The 17,030-nt window shown below is 40.0% G+C and overlaps 2 protein-coding genes and 1 non-coding gene across 3 annotated transcripts in view; 1 reads left to right on the forward strand and 2 right to left on the reverse strand.

The window, feature by feature from the left end:
- The window catches only part of itgb2 (integrin, beta 2), a 37,750-nt gene extending 36,681 nt beyond the window's left edge, over positions 1 to 1,069 (reverse strand). Inside the window, exon 1 of the mRNA XM_028591915.1 lies at positions 994 to 1,069. The gene's annotated coding sequence lies outside the window, so the exon portion shown is untranslated. The remainder of the gene's footprint in view (positions 1 to 993) is intronic.
- A 982-nt stretch (positions 1,070 to 2,051) lies between these two features.
- Positions 2,052 to 5,175, forward strand: LOC114564395 (uncharacterized). Its single transcript, XM_028591718.1, has 8 exons — positions 2,052 to 2,136; positions 3,231 to 3,370; positions 3,597 to 3,683; positions 3,792 to 3,965; positions 4,066 to 4,149; positions 4,223 to 4,282; positions 4,418 to 4,489; positions 4,587 to 5,175. The coding sequence occupies exons 3-8, from the start codon at positions 3,612 to 3,614 to the stop codon at positions 4,986 to 4,988; spliced, it is 864 nt and encodes a 287-aa protein (XP_028447519.1). The 5' UTR covers positions 2,052 to 2,136; positions 3,231 to 3,370; positions 3,597 to 3,611; the 3' UTR covers positions 4,989 to 5,175.
- A 6,734-nt stretch (positions 5,176 to 11,909) lies between these two features.
- Positions 11,910 to 11,991, reverse strand: trnal-aag (transfer RNA leucine (anticodon AAG)). Its single transcript has one exon. It is a non-coding gene; the product is annotated as a tRNA-Leu (tRNA).
- Between the last annotated feature and the right edge of the window lie 5,039 nt (positions 11,992 to 17,030).

The raw sequence follows: 17,030 nt of genomic DNA on the forward strand, positions 1-17,030 counted from the left end.
TGTCATGATGGACTAACTGACCAACTGACTGACTCCTAACTGACTTCAGGCCTCAACGCCAACGCACCTTAGATTGTCCTGCTTCTAGCTCAAAAACCCTAACTCCTATCACTAGGAGTAAACAACTAATGTTTAATACTGTGACAGATATCATGACACCCTGCTGAACATCCTGTGCAAGAATGGTGTGTGTTGCGTAACAAATGTGAGGACCGTAGCTGTCCGAAAGGGCCTGTTTCTGTTCTCCTGGTATTTCTGGTATGATTTACTGTAATACAGGAGGCAGTTTGGCAGTTGGTGGAAACCGCTTCACTTGGAAGCTCACTGTGCCTCATGTGAAAGTATGTTTGCCTCCCTAAGTACATTGTTAGAAAGGCACGACATTGTAAATTTTTCTCCCTTCATTTTTTTGACCAAAATGTAGAAATATTTGTGCCGGTCACAGACATGTAACCATGGAGTTTACCGTACTTAAACTTTTGGCTCTGACAAATAGGATAGATTTAGATACTTTGCTGTTTAACATGAAAGTGAAAGGAGTTTCTTTATCTTATCAAAGCTAATTTGTATGTGTAATATGATGTGATGTAGGAGACATGATTTCATAGTTAATAATTCTTTCACATAATATAGTTAAACAGGATTCAGATATCAAATAAAAAATAATTGAAAAAATGCTCTCTCTGTCTTGGTCAGTAGTTAATTCAGTCCACTTCCTCTCAGAAACAAGAAGCTTGTCTTCCCCAATATGACTCCAAAACTAGTCTTGTCGCAAAGACAATTCTTTCATATTCCTGTAGTCTGCTTAATAAAATAGACTTCTTCACAAAATGTTTGATGATGATGTAAAATACAGTTTCTTTTGTATTTCATTAGACATGGTTTGAAACACATCACCATGCAAGAACATTTAAAAAAGAATAAGTGAAGCGTTTAAGAGTAAGAACACATTTATTTACTAAAACAAACTATTTAGTAGTAAAGCAACCTTACCAGCACCAGGAAGACGTTGGTTGACAGCTGCGTAGAGGTATATCTGGATGAAGCAACAGCACCCACAAGACAGGAAGTGTGGAGCAAGCAAACATTATGTTAAGTAAGATAACAGGAAGGGGTGTCACACATAGTGACATATAAATAAATATGGCTCATTACACAGGCAGCCCCAGGCACATTATGGCTGAATCCCATTTTTCTGTCTTACCCCGTTCCCTTCCCCTACCCCTTCGTCTTACCCTTAGCCCTCGTCCCTCGAAACCGAGTGGTAAGGGCTAGGGTTGAAAACATACCCCTATGAAATGAGACCCCACTTGGTTACAAGTATTGATCACAAACTTCCAAGATGCCGTCTGCAAGTGTGTGTATGTTGATTGCCTGGGTTTTGACAACAGTGTCGCATGTGTATATTTTATAGTTCTTTTATGTACACTTTGGTGGTGGTGCAGATGCAGATGTTCTTATCTGTGTACTACTTAGGTCTGTTTGCAATACATATTTGTATACACACTGCATGATGTGTTGTATATCTGTTTCAGTTATCACTGTTTTGAATGTCATTGATGTTCAGAAACACTTTCTTTAACAAAAATCTGTCTTTATTGCCCAATAAAGTAAACATAACAGGCAAAAACATTATATAAAAATATATTATATTACAGAACCATTATAAACTATTAGAACCATAATTTACATGTCAAACATATAAAAAAGGCACTCAAATGTATAAAACTCAAAAAAGACACACAAGTTCAACAAGCTATGTTATGAAATTTCTATGAAGCTTATAACTGTGTTCTGACTCAGTCCATACAGTTAATTGCTTCACCAAATATGTGACTTTTCCAAATGGCAGTGGTGGGATTTGAACCCACGCCTCCTGAGAGACTGGAGCCTTAATCCTTAATCCCAGCAGCCGCCCGAGCGACTGTCTAATATTGAAAAATGTCGGACAATTGCTGTCGTAGTTTTAACATTCCCAACCAATGGCGTTCGCGGCTTCAACATTCTGCAACCAATCACATTCGCGGCTTCAACATTGCTTCAACATTCAGCGACGAATCGTCTTCCCAGCTCCAAACTACGATTTTTGTTTTTCCGGAGGGGGCCGCCATCGTTCATATTTACTCAAGCGAAATGGTGAGTGTTTATTACAGTGCTGTATGGATATAATGTATATTTAAGTATAGAAGTAATTTAGCATTGTCATTGTGGCATATCGATTGATTTAGTTATCTAACGTGACGTTATCAAACTCTCCGTCTCGTCTGCCGAAGTTTGCTAATGTAAAGGTGGATTTTAGGTAACGTTAGCTTATTAGTAACGTTACCGTGTTTTGACAACAAAAAACGTTGACTGTGAAGGAAAATATTTAAAACCAATTTGTAAATTTTATAAACGAATATGACGTTAGTACATGGTTGTCACGTGAATAATATATCTACAACTTGACGTTAATGTGAAAAAAAATGCTAACACTAACCTTAGTTAGCTAACGTTGCGCTGTAATAGCTGGTGTCTAACTTCTGTTTAATGCCACTATTTTTAGCTTTCATCCACGTAACGTTATTACTTTTATGGTGGGTATACGTCAGTTTAGTGTTCCAAATTCAATACAATGTCCTTAATTATGAACCTGCTAAACCACCTGTTTAACAGGTGTTATGGTAAGGGCAACAACCTGTCTCAAATAATACCCTCATCATTTGGGACACTCAGTTTTTGGCAAATAATTTGGGACACTAAACCTTGGGGATCATTTACCATTAGTGTTAACGTCACGCAATCACAGTATTAATAGTATGTACACTGTTCAAGTTTTAAAGCAGGGTAAAATTTACAATATTGTGGCCTTTCTAACTATTCTGAGAAGAGATGACATAAATGTAGTATGATAAGTTAATGACAACGTCAATATTATATCCATTGTATGTAACGCCAGATTGTTCATAAGATTATTAATATTATGCCTATGGTATTAACACTGTCTTCTGTCTATCTGCCTAAAACAATATACAACTAGCTTTCTAATTAATGATATTTATCAGCACACACTAAGAATACATATTTATAATGGGAATCTGGTTAATTCATGAGCTGTGTTTCAAACACAGCCTACGTATCTTATTCCACCCACTGCATTTTTCATATGATTATTACAATATAACGCCCATGGTCTGACGTACATGTTCCAGCACTTATGTTGTTTTTATGTATTGATGTCACCAAACTAGGCAAAATCACACAAAGGCATGGGAGACTCGGAGTGGATGGCACGCCTGAGAAAGTTTGCCAGCACGGTGGCCTGGCCTGCAGGTGAGGGAAACAGGCCAGCCCCCAGGCAGACAAGTGGTGGTACGAGCTGTGTCAAAGGGTATGAGTATATTCATGGAACAGTATATTAATCGTTATTTACTCTTAAGACATTTTGCTTATTATAACTTGTATCAAATATAATACAAGGCTACGTTCCAATTAGTTAATAAACATGTAATGAGCAAATCATTTACATCAGATCTCTCTCTGTCACGACACAAATGAAAATCAGTTTTTGTATCTGTGTTTAATTCAATCAAATGTACAACTACTTTTTTTTTTAGATTGAGAAATGCCCGATGCAAAAACAAGGACAAATGTCCTTGTTTGGCCAAGCGAGGAAGTGTCTGTGTGGATTCCACACTCAGAAGGTAACACTGGTATATTTAAGAGTCAAATGTGTGTGTGTGCATATCAATACACAAACTAATCAGTGATGTATCTATGCTGCCATGAAACAACAACCAACTTCTGTTCAGGCAGCAGCAGGGCAGCACACTGAAGCACCGAGTCCGGTGCAAGGCATTGTGGCCCAACACACTGCAACAGCGGGTCTGGTCCAAGCGACTGTGGGTCAGCAGAGTGCAGCACTGGGACTGGGAGTGCCGGGGGCGGTGGGCCATAAGCAGCGACCATCAATGAATTTGTCAATGGTGATTGGGCAGTTATTGACACTCATAAATTGACCCTGAATATTTGACATTTTGTTGGCTTAATTATAGTTTGACAATGTTTGTTTTTATTGCCTTTTAGTTTACAAAGCCAAGATTTGGTGGAGCTCATCTTGATGCGGCAAAGCCAAATCTAAGTAAAGCCAGGCCCAGAATAGCAACCCAGGTAAGGTAGAGTCAAATAGCAAGTGTTTGAATTGTGTTATAAATACAAGTTACTTAGACTGAATGTTTTACAGACCCAAGTCAACGACCCCACCGACGAAAGGGCCAGTTCCTCAGCCAACATTGCTGTCTCAGTGAGTAACACTGTACAGAATAATAGTGTTTTATGTAGAGCAGTTATATGAAACATTAACTTAAGGTTTGATTGTGTTGTAAATGCTATGAACATTTCAACGAAAGTGAGTATATTCTTTGCCATGTTTCATCAGGCTCCAGAGTCTCAGACAGTTTCAGCTTCAGCACCTGTCCTCAGTCCAGTAGCAGTGTGTGCCACTGTGTCCGTAAGTAATCTAACATTATATTTAATACTTTGTAGAGCATCAGCCTAGTATTTTACTAGTGTTAAGTATGTTTGTGTATTGTTTTGTTATTGCAAAGACTGCTGACTCCAGGACAGAGACACCTGAAGCTGTAACATCGCTGCCCCGTTTGTGGTCAGAGGGCTTGCCCCCTGAAGACCACAAATGGATTTTAAAGACAGTGATGAAGGTGGGGCCCAAGGGAAAACTGAAGCTTCAAGACCACCTGAAGCTCTGGTTCTTTCCCCCACAACCAAGCCCTCTCTACCACCAGGCTCCTGCTCCCGACCGCTTTTTTTCGCATCCACTTCTTGTCTGGATGCCCTACAAGTTGTGGAAAGTGAAGGTGGTCTGTCCCAACCCTGTCTGTGGACAGCATCAGCTCACAAAAAGGCGGGCTGCACAAGAGGGCACGACAGGTCCTGGATGTGGACAGGATCTACAATATGGTGACAGAGACTCTAACCTGCACCAAATGTAGATCCACCCATGTGTCGTGGAGCCAGACTGTCCTGAAACAACTGGACTTGGCTCACAGATCTGAATTTCGGGTCATCCTGACACAAAAGTGAGTAACTTTTCTCTCGTGCCTTGTCAAACAGAATTGTGTAAAACAATGTAATTGATATATCTGTTTATGGCTGTCGAACGTTTGCGTGTGACATCCGGGTGATGAAAGAGGCCTCGGTAACAGCCCAACGCGGGTTTTAAAGCAGCTGCGAGAGAACCACACAGAGGAGTGAGGTACACCACAGAGTGTGTGGACTTCCTCCAACGCCCTGGACTGTTGCACATGGTATTTCCTGAGCCTCCAGAGCCAGCTGTGGTACCCAGCTGTAAGTGGCTACTCTCTGTTTACAGCCAGGACATTTTGACAAGAGTGGATGACATCAAGGCCAGAATAACATCGACCTATGGCACTATTCTAAAAATGGATTCAACCAAAAAGGTTAAACGATCTTTTTATCTTTTAAAATAGGCTAGTGATATTATGAACTACTGCCTGTATTTCGGAATCATGCTAACAGACGCCCTATACGGTACATTTTGTGTGCTACAGATCACTAAGAAGCTTGCTGGATAAGCCAAGGGGACAGCACTCTGGCTCACCCCTGTGGGAAATGAGTACGGTCAGATTCTCATCAGTGTGCTGACCGCTCAGGAGGGAGCTGGCCTGGACATGATGACCGCAGGGCTAGTGAAGAGATACCAGCAGGCTGGTGTGGGTCCCCCTGTTGCCTTATATGTGGACTGTGGCTGCTGTACTGGGGTAGGGGAGACCAAGCTGCAGGCGAGATTCAGCGGGTGGCCAGACCTCACCATAAGACTGGATATATGGCACATCATGCGCCGGCTTGCCCTGGGATGCACAACAGACGCTCATCAGTTGTACCCAATCTTTATGTCCTGAATTTCTGCGTGCATATTTGAGTGGGATGCAGCTGATTTAGCTCTGTTGCGCGAAGCCAAAAGCAACAGCTTCTTTCCCAGGGCCTCACTAGCCCTACTGATGACATCAGTAGACATCTGTCCAGGGAGGAGCTGGCTCTCCATTGTCGGAGGAGGACCCGCGGTGAGGAGGCCACCACTCGGCTGCTGGAGGAGCTGCTGCAGCAGCTCATAGGGACCAGCGGCAACGACTCCCTTGGAGTTCCCCTGCTGGACAGAGAGAGGACGGAGCACATCTGACGTGTCCAAAGAAAGCACATCAAGTGCATCCAGGATCCACCAGGTGTTTCTCTGTACATCAGGACAGGGGAGCTCACAAAGGGAGGTGTGCGGTTGCCCATGTTCAGATGTGCCAGAGGCTCTACATCGTTAGAGTCTTTCCATCTACACCTCAACCGCTTCATACCAGGTTTGTGTCTATCAGACATGTTCATTCATGTGTTGCATAGTCCAAGAATATTTCATGATTTAACATTTAATAATGTATTTCTAGGGACCAGTGCCAACAGCCTGAATTTCCAAGTGTACCTGCTGGAAGGACTGCACAGGTGGAACCAGGACCGTGGTAGTGCTGCCCTGTCTACTGGACCATCTGCTTTACGCAGCTACTCAGGTGACCTGCTTCACTGTGTCAACCAACATTTTGAGAAGCTGTTCAGCAGGAAGATGGTCCCAGATTTCTGTCCACCCGTTACACTGGTAAGTATGTCTGAAATGTTTGTATTTATTTTATTATTTATTAACTGATTTGGACATATGTGTCGGAAATTAAGTTTGAACTTCTGACAATAATGCACTTTACCTCTATTGTTTCAGGAGAGCTTATTGGGATACAGTATCTGTTCCGGCAGACTGGTCAGGCCCTGCAGGATATGCACCCGGATTCAGAGGAGACTGCTCAGTTAGTCGAGGAGCACAACATGGAGGACAACCTGGAGGAGGATGAGGGCTTCTCTGAGGTCACAGATGACCCCACAGTGCTGCTCCTGGAGGTTCAGGCTTCAGCCTCTTCCTCCTTTGCCACATCCACCCTGGCTCCTTCCTCTGCCACATCCACCCTGGCTTCCTCCTCCACCACATCCAGCCTGGCTCCTTCCTCTGCCACATCCACCCTGGCTCCCAGCACATCTGCAATGGCCTCTGGTGCATCAATTCTGCCCTCTAGTTCATCCTCTGAGGCTGGAGTCGATGCTCAAGATGAAGATATGGTAAGTGTCAGTGTGATAAATTTAGATATGTATATGAGCTTAGCTCTTTTTTTTAGTATGCACACATATTTTATTAAATCTGCAGCATCAATAACATGTCTTAACAGCTCTATGTCAGTAAAGGTTTTACATTGCTATTTTCTAAACTGTTTCATCATTTGCACAGGCTGTTGATGACAGAAATATTCCGGGGTACCAGTACCAGTAGCCATGCCCATGTCTGTGGTTCAGAGCACCATGCCACAAACCAGTGGAACTACCACCACGGCGGATGCTGGAGCCACTACAAAAAGGCCATACAGACGCACTGTAGAAGCCAATACATGTAAGAAGTGTGGCCAGTTCCGCACCGCAGACACTGGACACAGTCATTACCGTGGCAGAGTGTATTGCCCTCAGTCGGAGACTCTTACAAAAGCTCAGTGGCTGGAGGAAATGAGAAAAAAGTTCTCCAAATAATCATGTACATGTACTGTAAATAGTAGTTGTAATAATTATACTGTAAATAGTTTAAAATAGTGTTTGTTTGATAATTGATTTCTGCTTGCTGTGAATAGTTTTTACATTTGAAGTGTTCATTGTATTTTTCTTTTTATGGTGTGTTTTAATTAAATCTTTAAAAAAAATCTTGATGTATTCCACTTTTTCTAAGAACAAACAAAACTGGTGTAGACCAAAGTGAGTATTTTATTGACAGTTTGTGTAAACAGCACAACATTATAATAATAATAATGGTGATGACAACATGCAATAACAGATAGTTACATGGTATGCTATTTAAACTCTATTGTCTTGAACTAATTACTATGATTTGACACTAGAAAAAACAAATAAACATGAGGAGAAGTTGTAGAATGTGGGTCAGCAATGGATAGATCCATTACCCAAGTTATGTCATGAGGCCTTTGCAGTGGACATTCTGGTCCTTGAGGAAGGTAGGAGAAGGGTAAAAAAAACAATTAGACATTCTCATAAATAGTACAGTGTATTTTACAATTTTCATTTATGAAGGATGCCAAACAATCCTTGCAATTAGACCAAAAGTAAGCATTTCTGTAAGGTATAGGGAAGAACTTCACAAGAATTATTTATTATATATTGTATCACTATAATGTTATTAGCTTTATAACTGAGGGATACCCCCAAATCAGGCAATACACTGTTTTTAACCTGGATAACTGGACTAAAATAAAGAAACTGATGGAATATCTGCCCTGTATTGGACTAGATAACAAAATAACTGTTCATTTTAACAAACAGTAGGGGGCAGTAAAACGCCTAGACTGGCAGGTAGACTTAAAGTTCCACAGGTCGACGGTTCGAAACCCACCCACGGCTTGCCTGAACAATTTAAAACCTCCAAAAAATTATATAAGTGTTCACGAGGGGCTAAAACACCTTAATGTCTTCTCCTTTTTTCTCTTTTTCCCTCTTTTCTTCTTTCTTTTTTTCAACAAGTTGATCACGGCCCTCCTTCGCTACCAGATGGGTGTCAGTACGAATCCCACTATGGCCACGCCAAGATCCGCCCTACGAAGCAGCCCGATTGGTTTGGGTTAGGCATTTCACCTCGAGTGATTAAGGTTAGGGTTAGGGGATTGGTCAGGGGATAGGACCTGTGTGTGAACGCTATTGAAGGGCGGGTCTTTGGCGTGGCCATAGTGGGATTCGTAATATCGCGGGCAGCACTGCCCCCCCGGTGGCTGAAACGGGTAATTGCATTGTTTAAAAAATGAGTGGAATAATTACGTCTGGCATGATCAAATATTTTATTAATATCTTAAATAACACTAAACAGCTAAATGGTGGTAGGTAATACATGTGATTTAATATACTGCTTTAGTAAAAAAAATATTTCCTGGCTGACGATGCGAGCAGCAGGACGTAAAAAACGAAAATGACTGTTGCACTAGTCTGGACATTTTACCGTGCCAAGGTTGCAATAAAGGTTTCCTAAATGCCATGTATATACATTTGATGTCAGCTTACTAATTGATTGCAGGTTTTGTGTAGATTTGGATTTACGTTTATTCCACTTTGTTTAAAAGGCGAAGTGGAGGAAGCCTAGTGACGAGTCCATAGCAACCAGTTTGTGTGTTGAATGTTACCCAGAGTGCCTTGCTGAATGGTCTCAATATTTTATTGTTTTATTTCATGTGAATATTAGTTTACTAGAGGCGTAACTCAGTATTTGAAGTATTGCAGTAATGCAGGAAGTGTGCATTTACTTTCCATGCTTATTGTGTTTCCAAAACAATGTTAGTGAGTAAATCTGCTGAAATGGCCACCACACCATAACAGAGGAGTGGGATGTGTCAGATCAGAATGCAGAGGTTTATTCATATAACTCATGGCTGTTAATGAAACAATGGTAATCTGTATATTTTTGCTAAGCGCAAACCAGTACAAAAGGTATTGATAAATTGTTGGGGATGATCATGCCTTTTTCTACAAATTATTGTGGAGGGTCATTGGCATTTTTTTTTTACTGGTGAAGAGAGCGTCAAGTCTATTTTGGCTAAAGGTCCCCAAACTCTTCCGGTGGCTCCTTAAATAAATAACGAACAGTCCCTTATCAACACTTTTCACTACTTGCCTCTCTGGCATAAGTTATCTTACAATATTGTAACCAGCAGGAAATGAGCAGGTTTAGGTCTGTGTGTGTTTGGGCCGAGCATTTTCCTTTCATTTTCTCCTCCCACTGCCAACAATTGTTCCCAAAACAGTAGGACATACATTTTTAGATTGTAAATTAACTTTACAAAACCAGTGAAGCTGATCAAAAGGTTTGTGATAGGCACATATCTTAGACTTTATTGATTTACAGCACGTGATCAAAGCAGGTTGTCAGAATGCAGGTGGAGACATTTCACTTGGGACACTTGTGACAACAGACACTATGTCACATGGAAATGGGAATATAGTTTGAAGGAATATAGAATTCATATCACTCTAAAGCATTGTAAGTAGCAGAGGATGGTTTTGATCCATTGACCTTCTGGTCACTGGCAAGGCACTGTTACACTGCGCCACTCTGCTCTGCTTTTGTGTTTCATCTAATATGAGACTAATATGAATAAAATTATTGAAAGTGATGAGGTGCTTGGCCAGGTGTTTCCTGAGCCACCTTTGGTCACTTTCAGGAGATGTCCTACAATTCGAGACAAACTGGTCCGCAGCCATTTGAAACCAGAAGACCAACAAACTTGGTTGGGATCTAAACCCAAAGGGTCATATAAATGTCAACACTGTAATCATTGTACAAATGTATTACAGTCTAAAACCTTTGTTGATATTGTATCCCTAAAACAGTTTACTATCAACCACTTCATAAGCTGTAAAACAGTATTTGTTATATACAGACTGGAATGCCCTGAATGTAAAGTGTTCTATATAGGAAGGACTAAGAGGCGTTTACAGGACCGTTTGGCAGAACATAAATATGCAATTCGCACGGACAACATGAACTATCCTATGGCGAGGCACTACAGGGAACACCATAATAGTGATCCATCAACCGTACAGATCTGTGGAATTGATCATATTCCATTGTCACTGAGGAAAGGTAGACAGACAAAAACAACTAAACCAGAGAGAAAGTTTCTGGATTGATAAACTGCAGGCTACTAGTTATCCAGGCTTAAATGAAGAACTTGATCTCAGTGTTTTTCTTTAAAACCATATTGTTTATTTTTCAATTGGGTCCATTTCTATTTGTATTTGTGTTGTACATGTTTTGAATTTTGAATTTTACCTTGATTTGTAGTCAAATACACTGGTCTATTTATGACCAACGAGGACATATATTGGTCATTCTATAACCCTACACCTTTGAACCCTCCTCTACCAAAATTAAGGCTTTTCATTGGCTGTGTTTCTTGATTTGTCTGTTTGAAAGCGTATAAGAAGGTCTCTTCCTGTTTGGGAAATTGATTGACTCCCTGACAAAGGCTTGTATGCCAAAACGCGTCGGAGTACTTTAAGATTTATGATGACTAAGCCATAAATAAAGGCTTTGTATTTTTCTAAAAGAGAGTGCCTTGGAGTTTCCTTTTTGGTTTCTACAATCTTTTTTGTGAGTTTCCTGATTTCCTCCTAGAGTATTGAAGGTGTACACTGAAGCAATAAATAGTGAAGACATTTCACTTAGGACAAACTTGTGTCAGTGGATACTTCTAATCTTCTAAAACATGGCAATGTCATCAAATTCAATTATTATTAGCAGAGGATAGTTTCAATCAATCAACCTCTGGTTTAGGAATGTTTTCTATTCCATAATAAATGCTTATTATAACATTGGACAATAGTGGCAATACATGCATATTTCACATTGAACACTTGTGATTGTGTGGTCTTTTAAAAAAAGGGCCATGTAAGTACAGATATGAATGAAAGAGTCTGCAAGGAGGCTACCAAGTTGCCACTTAGCATTTTAGTTGCTTCAATCCAATTCAAATATTAATTTATAAATTTATAGTATCAAATCATAATCATATGATCATAATCATTATCTCGAGACACTTTACAGATAGAGTAGGTGTAGACCAGACTCTATAATTTACAAAGCCCCAACAATTCCAGTAATTCCCCCAAGAGCAAGCAAAAACTCCCTTTTAGGAAGAAACCTCAGCAGACACAGACAAGTTATGTTATAAGTCTTCTGTGATGCTTATAACTGCATTATAACTGTTAATTATGTCAGGCCATAGAGTTAGTTGCTTCACTAGATTTGTGATTTCACCAAATGGCAGTGGCGGGATTTGAACCCACGCCTCCTGAGAGACTGGAGCCTTAATCCAGCGCCTTAGACCTCTCGGCCACACTACCTGTGTTCGTGCTGCCCTCCACACAGGGATCGTAACTGACGGTCCGCTTGTTAATGTTAGTGCAATAAAACCTTCGCAAGTAAAAATCCAATACTTTATTAATACAAGTTATCAACACTTTTCACTCCTTGCCATATTTCTCTGGCATCATTTATTTTACGGTATTGTAACCAGCAGCAGATGAGCAAGTTTAGGTCTGTGTGTGTGTGCGTGTGTGTATGGGCCGAGAATTTACCTAGTTTCAATCAATTGAACTCTGGTTTAGGAATTTTTTCCACTGCATAATAAATGCTTATTATAACATTGGACACTAGTGGCAATGCATGCATATTTCTCATTGAAAACTTGTGATTGTGTGGTCTTTAAAAAAAAAAAACAGGGCAATGTGAGTACAGATATGAATGAAAGAACATGCAAGGAGGATACCAAGTTGCTACTTATCATTTTAGTTGCTTCAGACAAGTTCAACAAGCTATGTTATAAGATTTCTGTGAAGCTTATTACAGAGTATCCAAATGGCAATGGTGGGATTTGAACCCACGCCTGATTATTATGTTATCTGCATGGATAAAAAAACGTATTGGTTTATGTCAGGCAGATTATAAAACGTTTTGTTCTCAAACATGTCATGTCCTTTTGTCGACGATCCCGTTGATGAAAAAGCTGTGTTAATTCACAGAGAGTTTACGTCGGGAGATTGAGTCCCGACTATAGATGTATTTTCATTTCCACATAACCGATTAGAGAGGTATTTTTTATCACAGTCCATTAGATATGTAGATACCTTATCCGTCCTCATATCACTAACATCAACCATCGTAGACAGGCTTTAACATCCCAGCAGATTCTTTGTGTCGCATTACGTTTTTTGCAAACGGCAGTTTTCTTTACAACAGTGTAGCGGATCATAGTGTAATAGTAAAGCCACTATAGAGAAGTGTGACTCGCTCTAAAATGTTTTTTAAACGTTTTTGTAGTGTTCCCAGGACACAATCCAGTGAGAGCCATTAAAAAGAAATAAATGATTATACATTATAGTTCTGTTAATGATCATGGTGCTGCAGCCTCAGAATGGGATTAGTATAGTTTACTTTTTTTGCCCGCAGGATTTTATATTGTATTACACCTATAATTTCATTTAGGTGTAAATGACCCTGTGGCAACCAAGATTTCGGCAGCTTACGGGTTGCAAAGTTAAGCATTTGATGGACCAATCTTTTTTGTGAGTTTCCTGATTTCCTCCTAGAGTATACTGAAGCAATAACTAGTGAAGACATTTCACTTAGGACAAACTTGTGTCAGTGGAAAGAAAAAAAGGGCAATGTAAGTACAGATATGAATGAAAGAGTCTGGAAGGAGGCTACCAAGTTGCCACTTAGCATTTTGGCTGTATTTCCTTGATGGAAAATTGGTCTAGGGGTATGATTCTCGCTTAGGGTGCGAGAAGTAAAATCCCAGACAAGCCCCTAAGGGAACAATCTCCCTTATCTGTATATGGGGTTTGAAAGTCTCAAAAGGACTATGCTCGTATAAATGTCCACATTTAACGTGCACCTGAGAATGTTGTACGGAAATGGTGATTGTGCTGGAATCCATCAATTTGACTTCTTATCGGAAGTCATTGTGTTAGCACCAAATCCTTAATTTAAAGTAGACAACAGAATAAAGTTCACCCAGATGGTGGAAAATAGGCATATTTGTTCACGCAAAAAGTAGAAGAATGGGTATTAGGCAGTAACGCCATTAAACTTCTTTGATTTTATTGGAAAACCGAAGACAAAGCTCTCGGCAGTCGATAAGCGTTCCAACCGTCAGGCATGGCCAAGTCTTTGGGTATTGACCATAAGAATTCAACCGTGGATATACCAAGCCATCAAAATGGCTTCCTTTCACTGGATGTCTCGGCTCCCTTTTAAGGACAGTTTATCAGCTCAGACATTCTAAAGAGGAAGTGAAAAAAACAACAGCTGTGCCTATACAGTGAAGGTACCACTTGAGAATCTTGGGAGATATTCAGGGCATGGCCTTGTTGGGATGGACCTTAGTGCATGCCTAAAAAAGTCCTGAAAGACCATTGCTTTCATGTCAAATACAACCTTGAGCCCTATTTCCTTTTCAGAAAAAAGCAGTAAATATGCTTTTTGTGGTTTGTTCTTCTACTGGATGAACTCTAAGGGGAAAATGCCACTCTTTTTGCTGGAAAAGGGTTTCAATTTAACAACTTTGAAACAGTTTCACAAAGGAATGTTCTATTTTTAAGTGTCCACATAATGCCCCTCATGCAATTAAGATGAATTCGCCATGTAACTACCATTCACCTGAGAATGTAGTAGTCACTGTGCTGGCATCCGTGATTTTTAATTCTTATCTGAAGTCATTGGGTTGCTACCCAAATCTTAATTCAAAGTTGACAAAAGAATCAACTTCACCCAGATGTTGGAACCTAGACCTTTGTGTTCAGGAGAAAAAAAAGTAGATGAATGTCTAAAAAAATTTAAATGAAAATGAAATAACTGTAGCCGAGAAAAGGTTACTGTGAGCACCGTGAGCTGCCAGTGAACGTGTGTATGCGCACATGCACACACACACACACACACACACACACACACACACACACACACACACACACACACACACACACACACACACACACACACACACACACACACACACACACACACGTTGCGGAAAATCAAGCTGAGATTAAGTCTGTTTATTTCAATTTTTTCTCAAATCCAAAAGGAAGCTAATTACCAACATAGAATGATTTAATCTGTGCCCATCAGGGAGTGTGGTAACACTGTGGGGACCCTGTGGCTTCCTGTGTGCGTGTCAGCGCACGTTTCTGCATGGATTGTGTTCATGGATCTTCTTGTTCAGCAACGCTTGGGTCTGTGGTTGTGTATTCTCATGTGTTTGGGTGTGTACGTGTCTGGCACTCATCAGCAGGGTAGGGAAGGCGCTTGGTTAGCTGCTAGCTTAGCCTGCTGAGACATTGGGATATGAGGATTTCGGTGTCTAAGATGCATGCATTAAATTGGGAGATAGACATCTCTAAATCTGGACAAGTACAACCAAAACGATCTAAATGGTTAGATACCACTAGAGATACGTAAGTAAAACAACAAAAACATTGTTGTTTTTATAATTTCAGTGAACCAACCCTTTTAATGGAAGTTCTGACTTGATAACAAAATGATTCTTTGTAACTAATCCTATAATAATCAATACACTGTTTAACACCTGGTCATCACTCTCCCTTTATATGAGAAGAAGGAGAAACAAATGGGAAAGCATGTGTCATTGTTCCAGAAAGTAACTAATAAGTGCACCTTGCACAATAGGTTTATCTACAGCTTTATCAATAGTTAAACAGTTGTACATTTTTATTCCCAACTTGTATATAGTTTAAATTATTTGTTCTTATATTCTATCCTATTATTATTTCATGTATATTTTATCCTATTATTTCATGTATATTCTGTATGTGTGCTGTGTGTCTGATATTTTGCTGCTGCAACACTGGAATTTCCCATTTTTTTGGGATCAATCAAAATCTATCTATCTATCTATCTATCTCTCTCTCTCTCTCTCTCTCTCTCTATCTATCTATCTATCTATCTATCTATCTATCTATCTATCTATCTATCTATCTATCTATCTATCTATCTATCTATCTACCAACTGCTCCAGTGTTCTGCTCAGTGGCCAGCAGATCAGACTGTGGGTATACTGGGCAGGTGTGAATGTGACCAGGGTGTTCCTGCCAAAGAGAGGCTGCCTCCCACTGAACCTTCCCTAAATAAATAAAGGTAAAAAAGAAGAGATGAATTTAAATAAATCAAGTTGAAGCCTTTTTTTCTGGATCCTACACTTCCCGTTATGATTAAATCTTAATATACAGTACGTAGCATTTCATGAGATCCGCATGGCCATTACTGTCAAATTATATTCTGGGGCTCCGGCCCCGAATATTTTCCTCCAAATTGCTGAATTATTTTGGCCTAGTTTTAGAGGCTATAACGGGTTCTGTTTTAAAGCTAGAGCAATTTATTGGTATCAGGGAATCCATGCTTGGCTATCATTTTTGGAAAGTGGGCTAAATAATGCTCCAAACATAAGCTACATTTTAGCAACTGCCATTGCCTTGACCTCTGACCTCAATATATCTGAATGAAAATGGGATCTATAGGTACTCACAAGTTTGATGCCGTATAAAAGTGTTATTTTTGCCTCTTCTAAAATGATGTTTTTGAATAAGTCTACATACTGGGCTTCATACAGTCTTGGAATTGCAACAATCTAGGTCTGAGAGGAAAGCTGGGACTGTGGATGTGGATTCAATCAGTAAAATTGGGGAAAGAATACTCCCCATGGGAGCATGCCCCCGAACCCCCCCTAGGTTTGGGCTAAGCCCCGATGTTTACAACATCTGACTCCGCCCCTGTCATCAAGGTTTTCTCTGAAAAGCTCATTCAGAGCCACAGCAGGCTGCGTGAGACTCCTCATGATGACAGGTGCAATACAGTATCTGTCTTTATATGACATACCTGCTCATCACTGTGTTGTTTCAAAATAGATTCTAAGTTATTTTAAAATATAATAACTTTAGTTGAAAAAAAAGTTAATAAAGGCTAGTTATTTTTTTAATATTATTTTGGCACATCAAATTAAGCATATAATCTTGTACATCTCAAAACGTGGAAACACCTTTTCATACAGATGGTATGTTAAGAACAATACCAGTGATTTAGTTAAGAACAATACCAGTGATTTATTCAGCCCCCTTTTCTCAAGGACATAATCTGCATTAAGATGATTTTTCTATAACGTAGAAAAAAAGATAAAAGAGGAAATGTCTCACAGTCTGCTAGGGATTTCAAAGTGTCAGTAATGCTTCCTGATCCTTTTCCTTGAGGGATTTATAATTCATACATAAAGATGACATGATTATTGTGGTATAGTCAAAATCCAAATTGCAACAGGCTTTGCCCTGAACTTGTTACGTCAGCATCTCTCTTGCGGCAGACGAACAAAAAC

This window comes from Perca flavescens, chromosome 11 (assembly GCF_004354835.1).
Source record: "Perca flavescens isolate YP-PL-M2 chromosome 11, PFLA_1.0, whole genome shotgun sequence".
Classification (NCBI taxonomy): Eukaryota; Metazoa; Chordata; class Actinopteri; order Perciformes; family Percidae; genus Perca; species Perca flavescens.

Bases quoted from the DNA above. Each gene is read 5' to 3' on its own strand.
- LOC114564395 (XM_028591718.1), top strand. From the start codon at position 3,612: ATGCAAAAACAAGGACAAATGTCCTTGTTTGGCCAAGCGAGGAAGTGT. The intron at 4,150-4,222 runs GTAAGGTAGAGT...AATGTTTTACAG, and splicing joins GGCCCAGAATAGCAACCCAG to ACCCAAGTCAACGACCCCAC. The intron at 4,490-4,586 runs GTAAGTAATCTA...GTTATTGCAAAG, and splicing joins CAGTGTGTGCCACTGTGTCC to ACTGCTGACTCCAGGACAGA.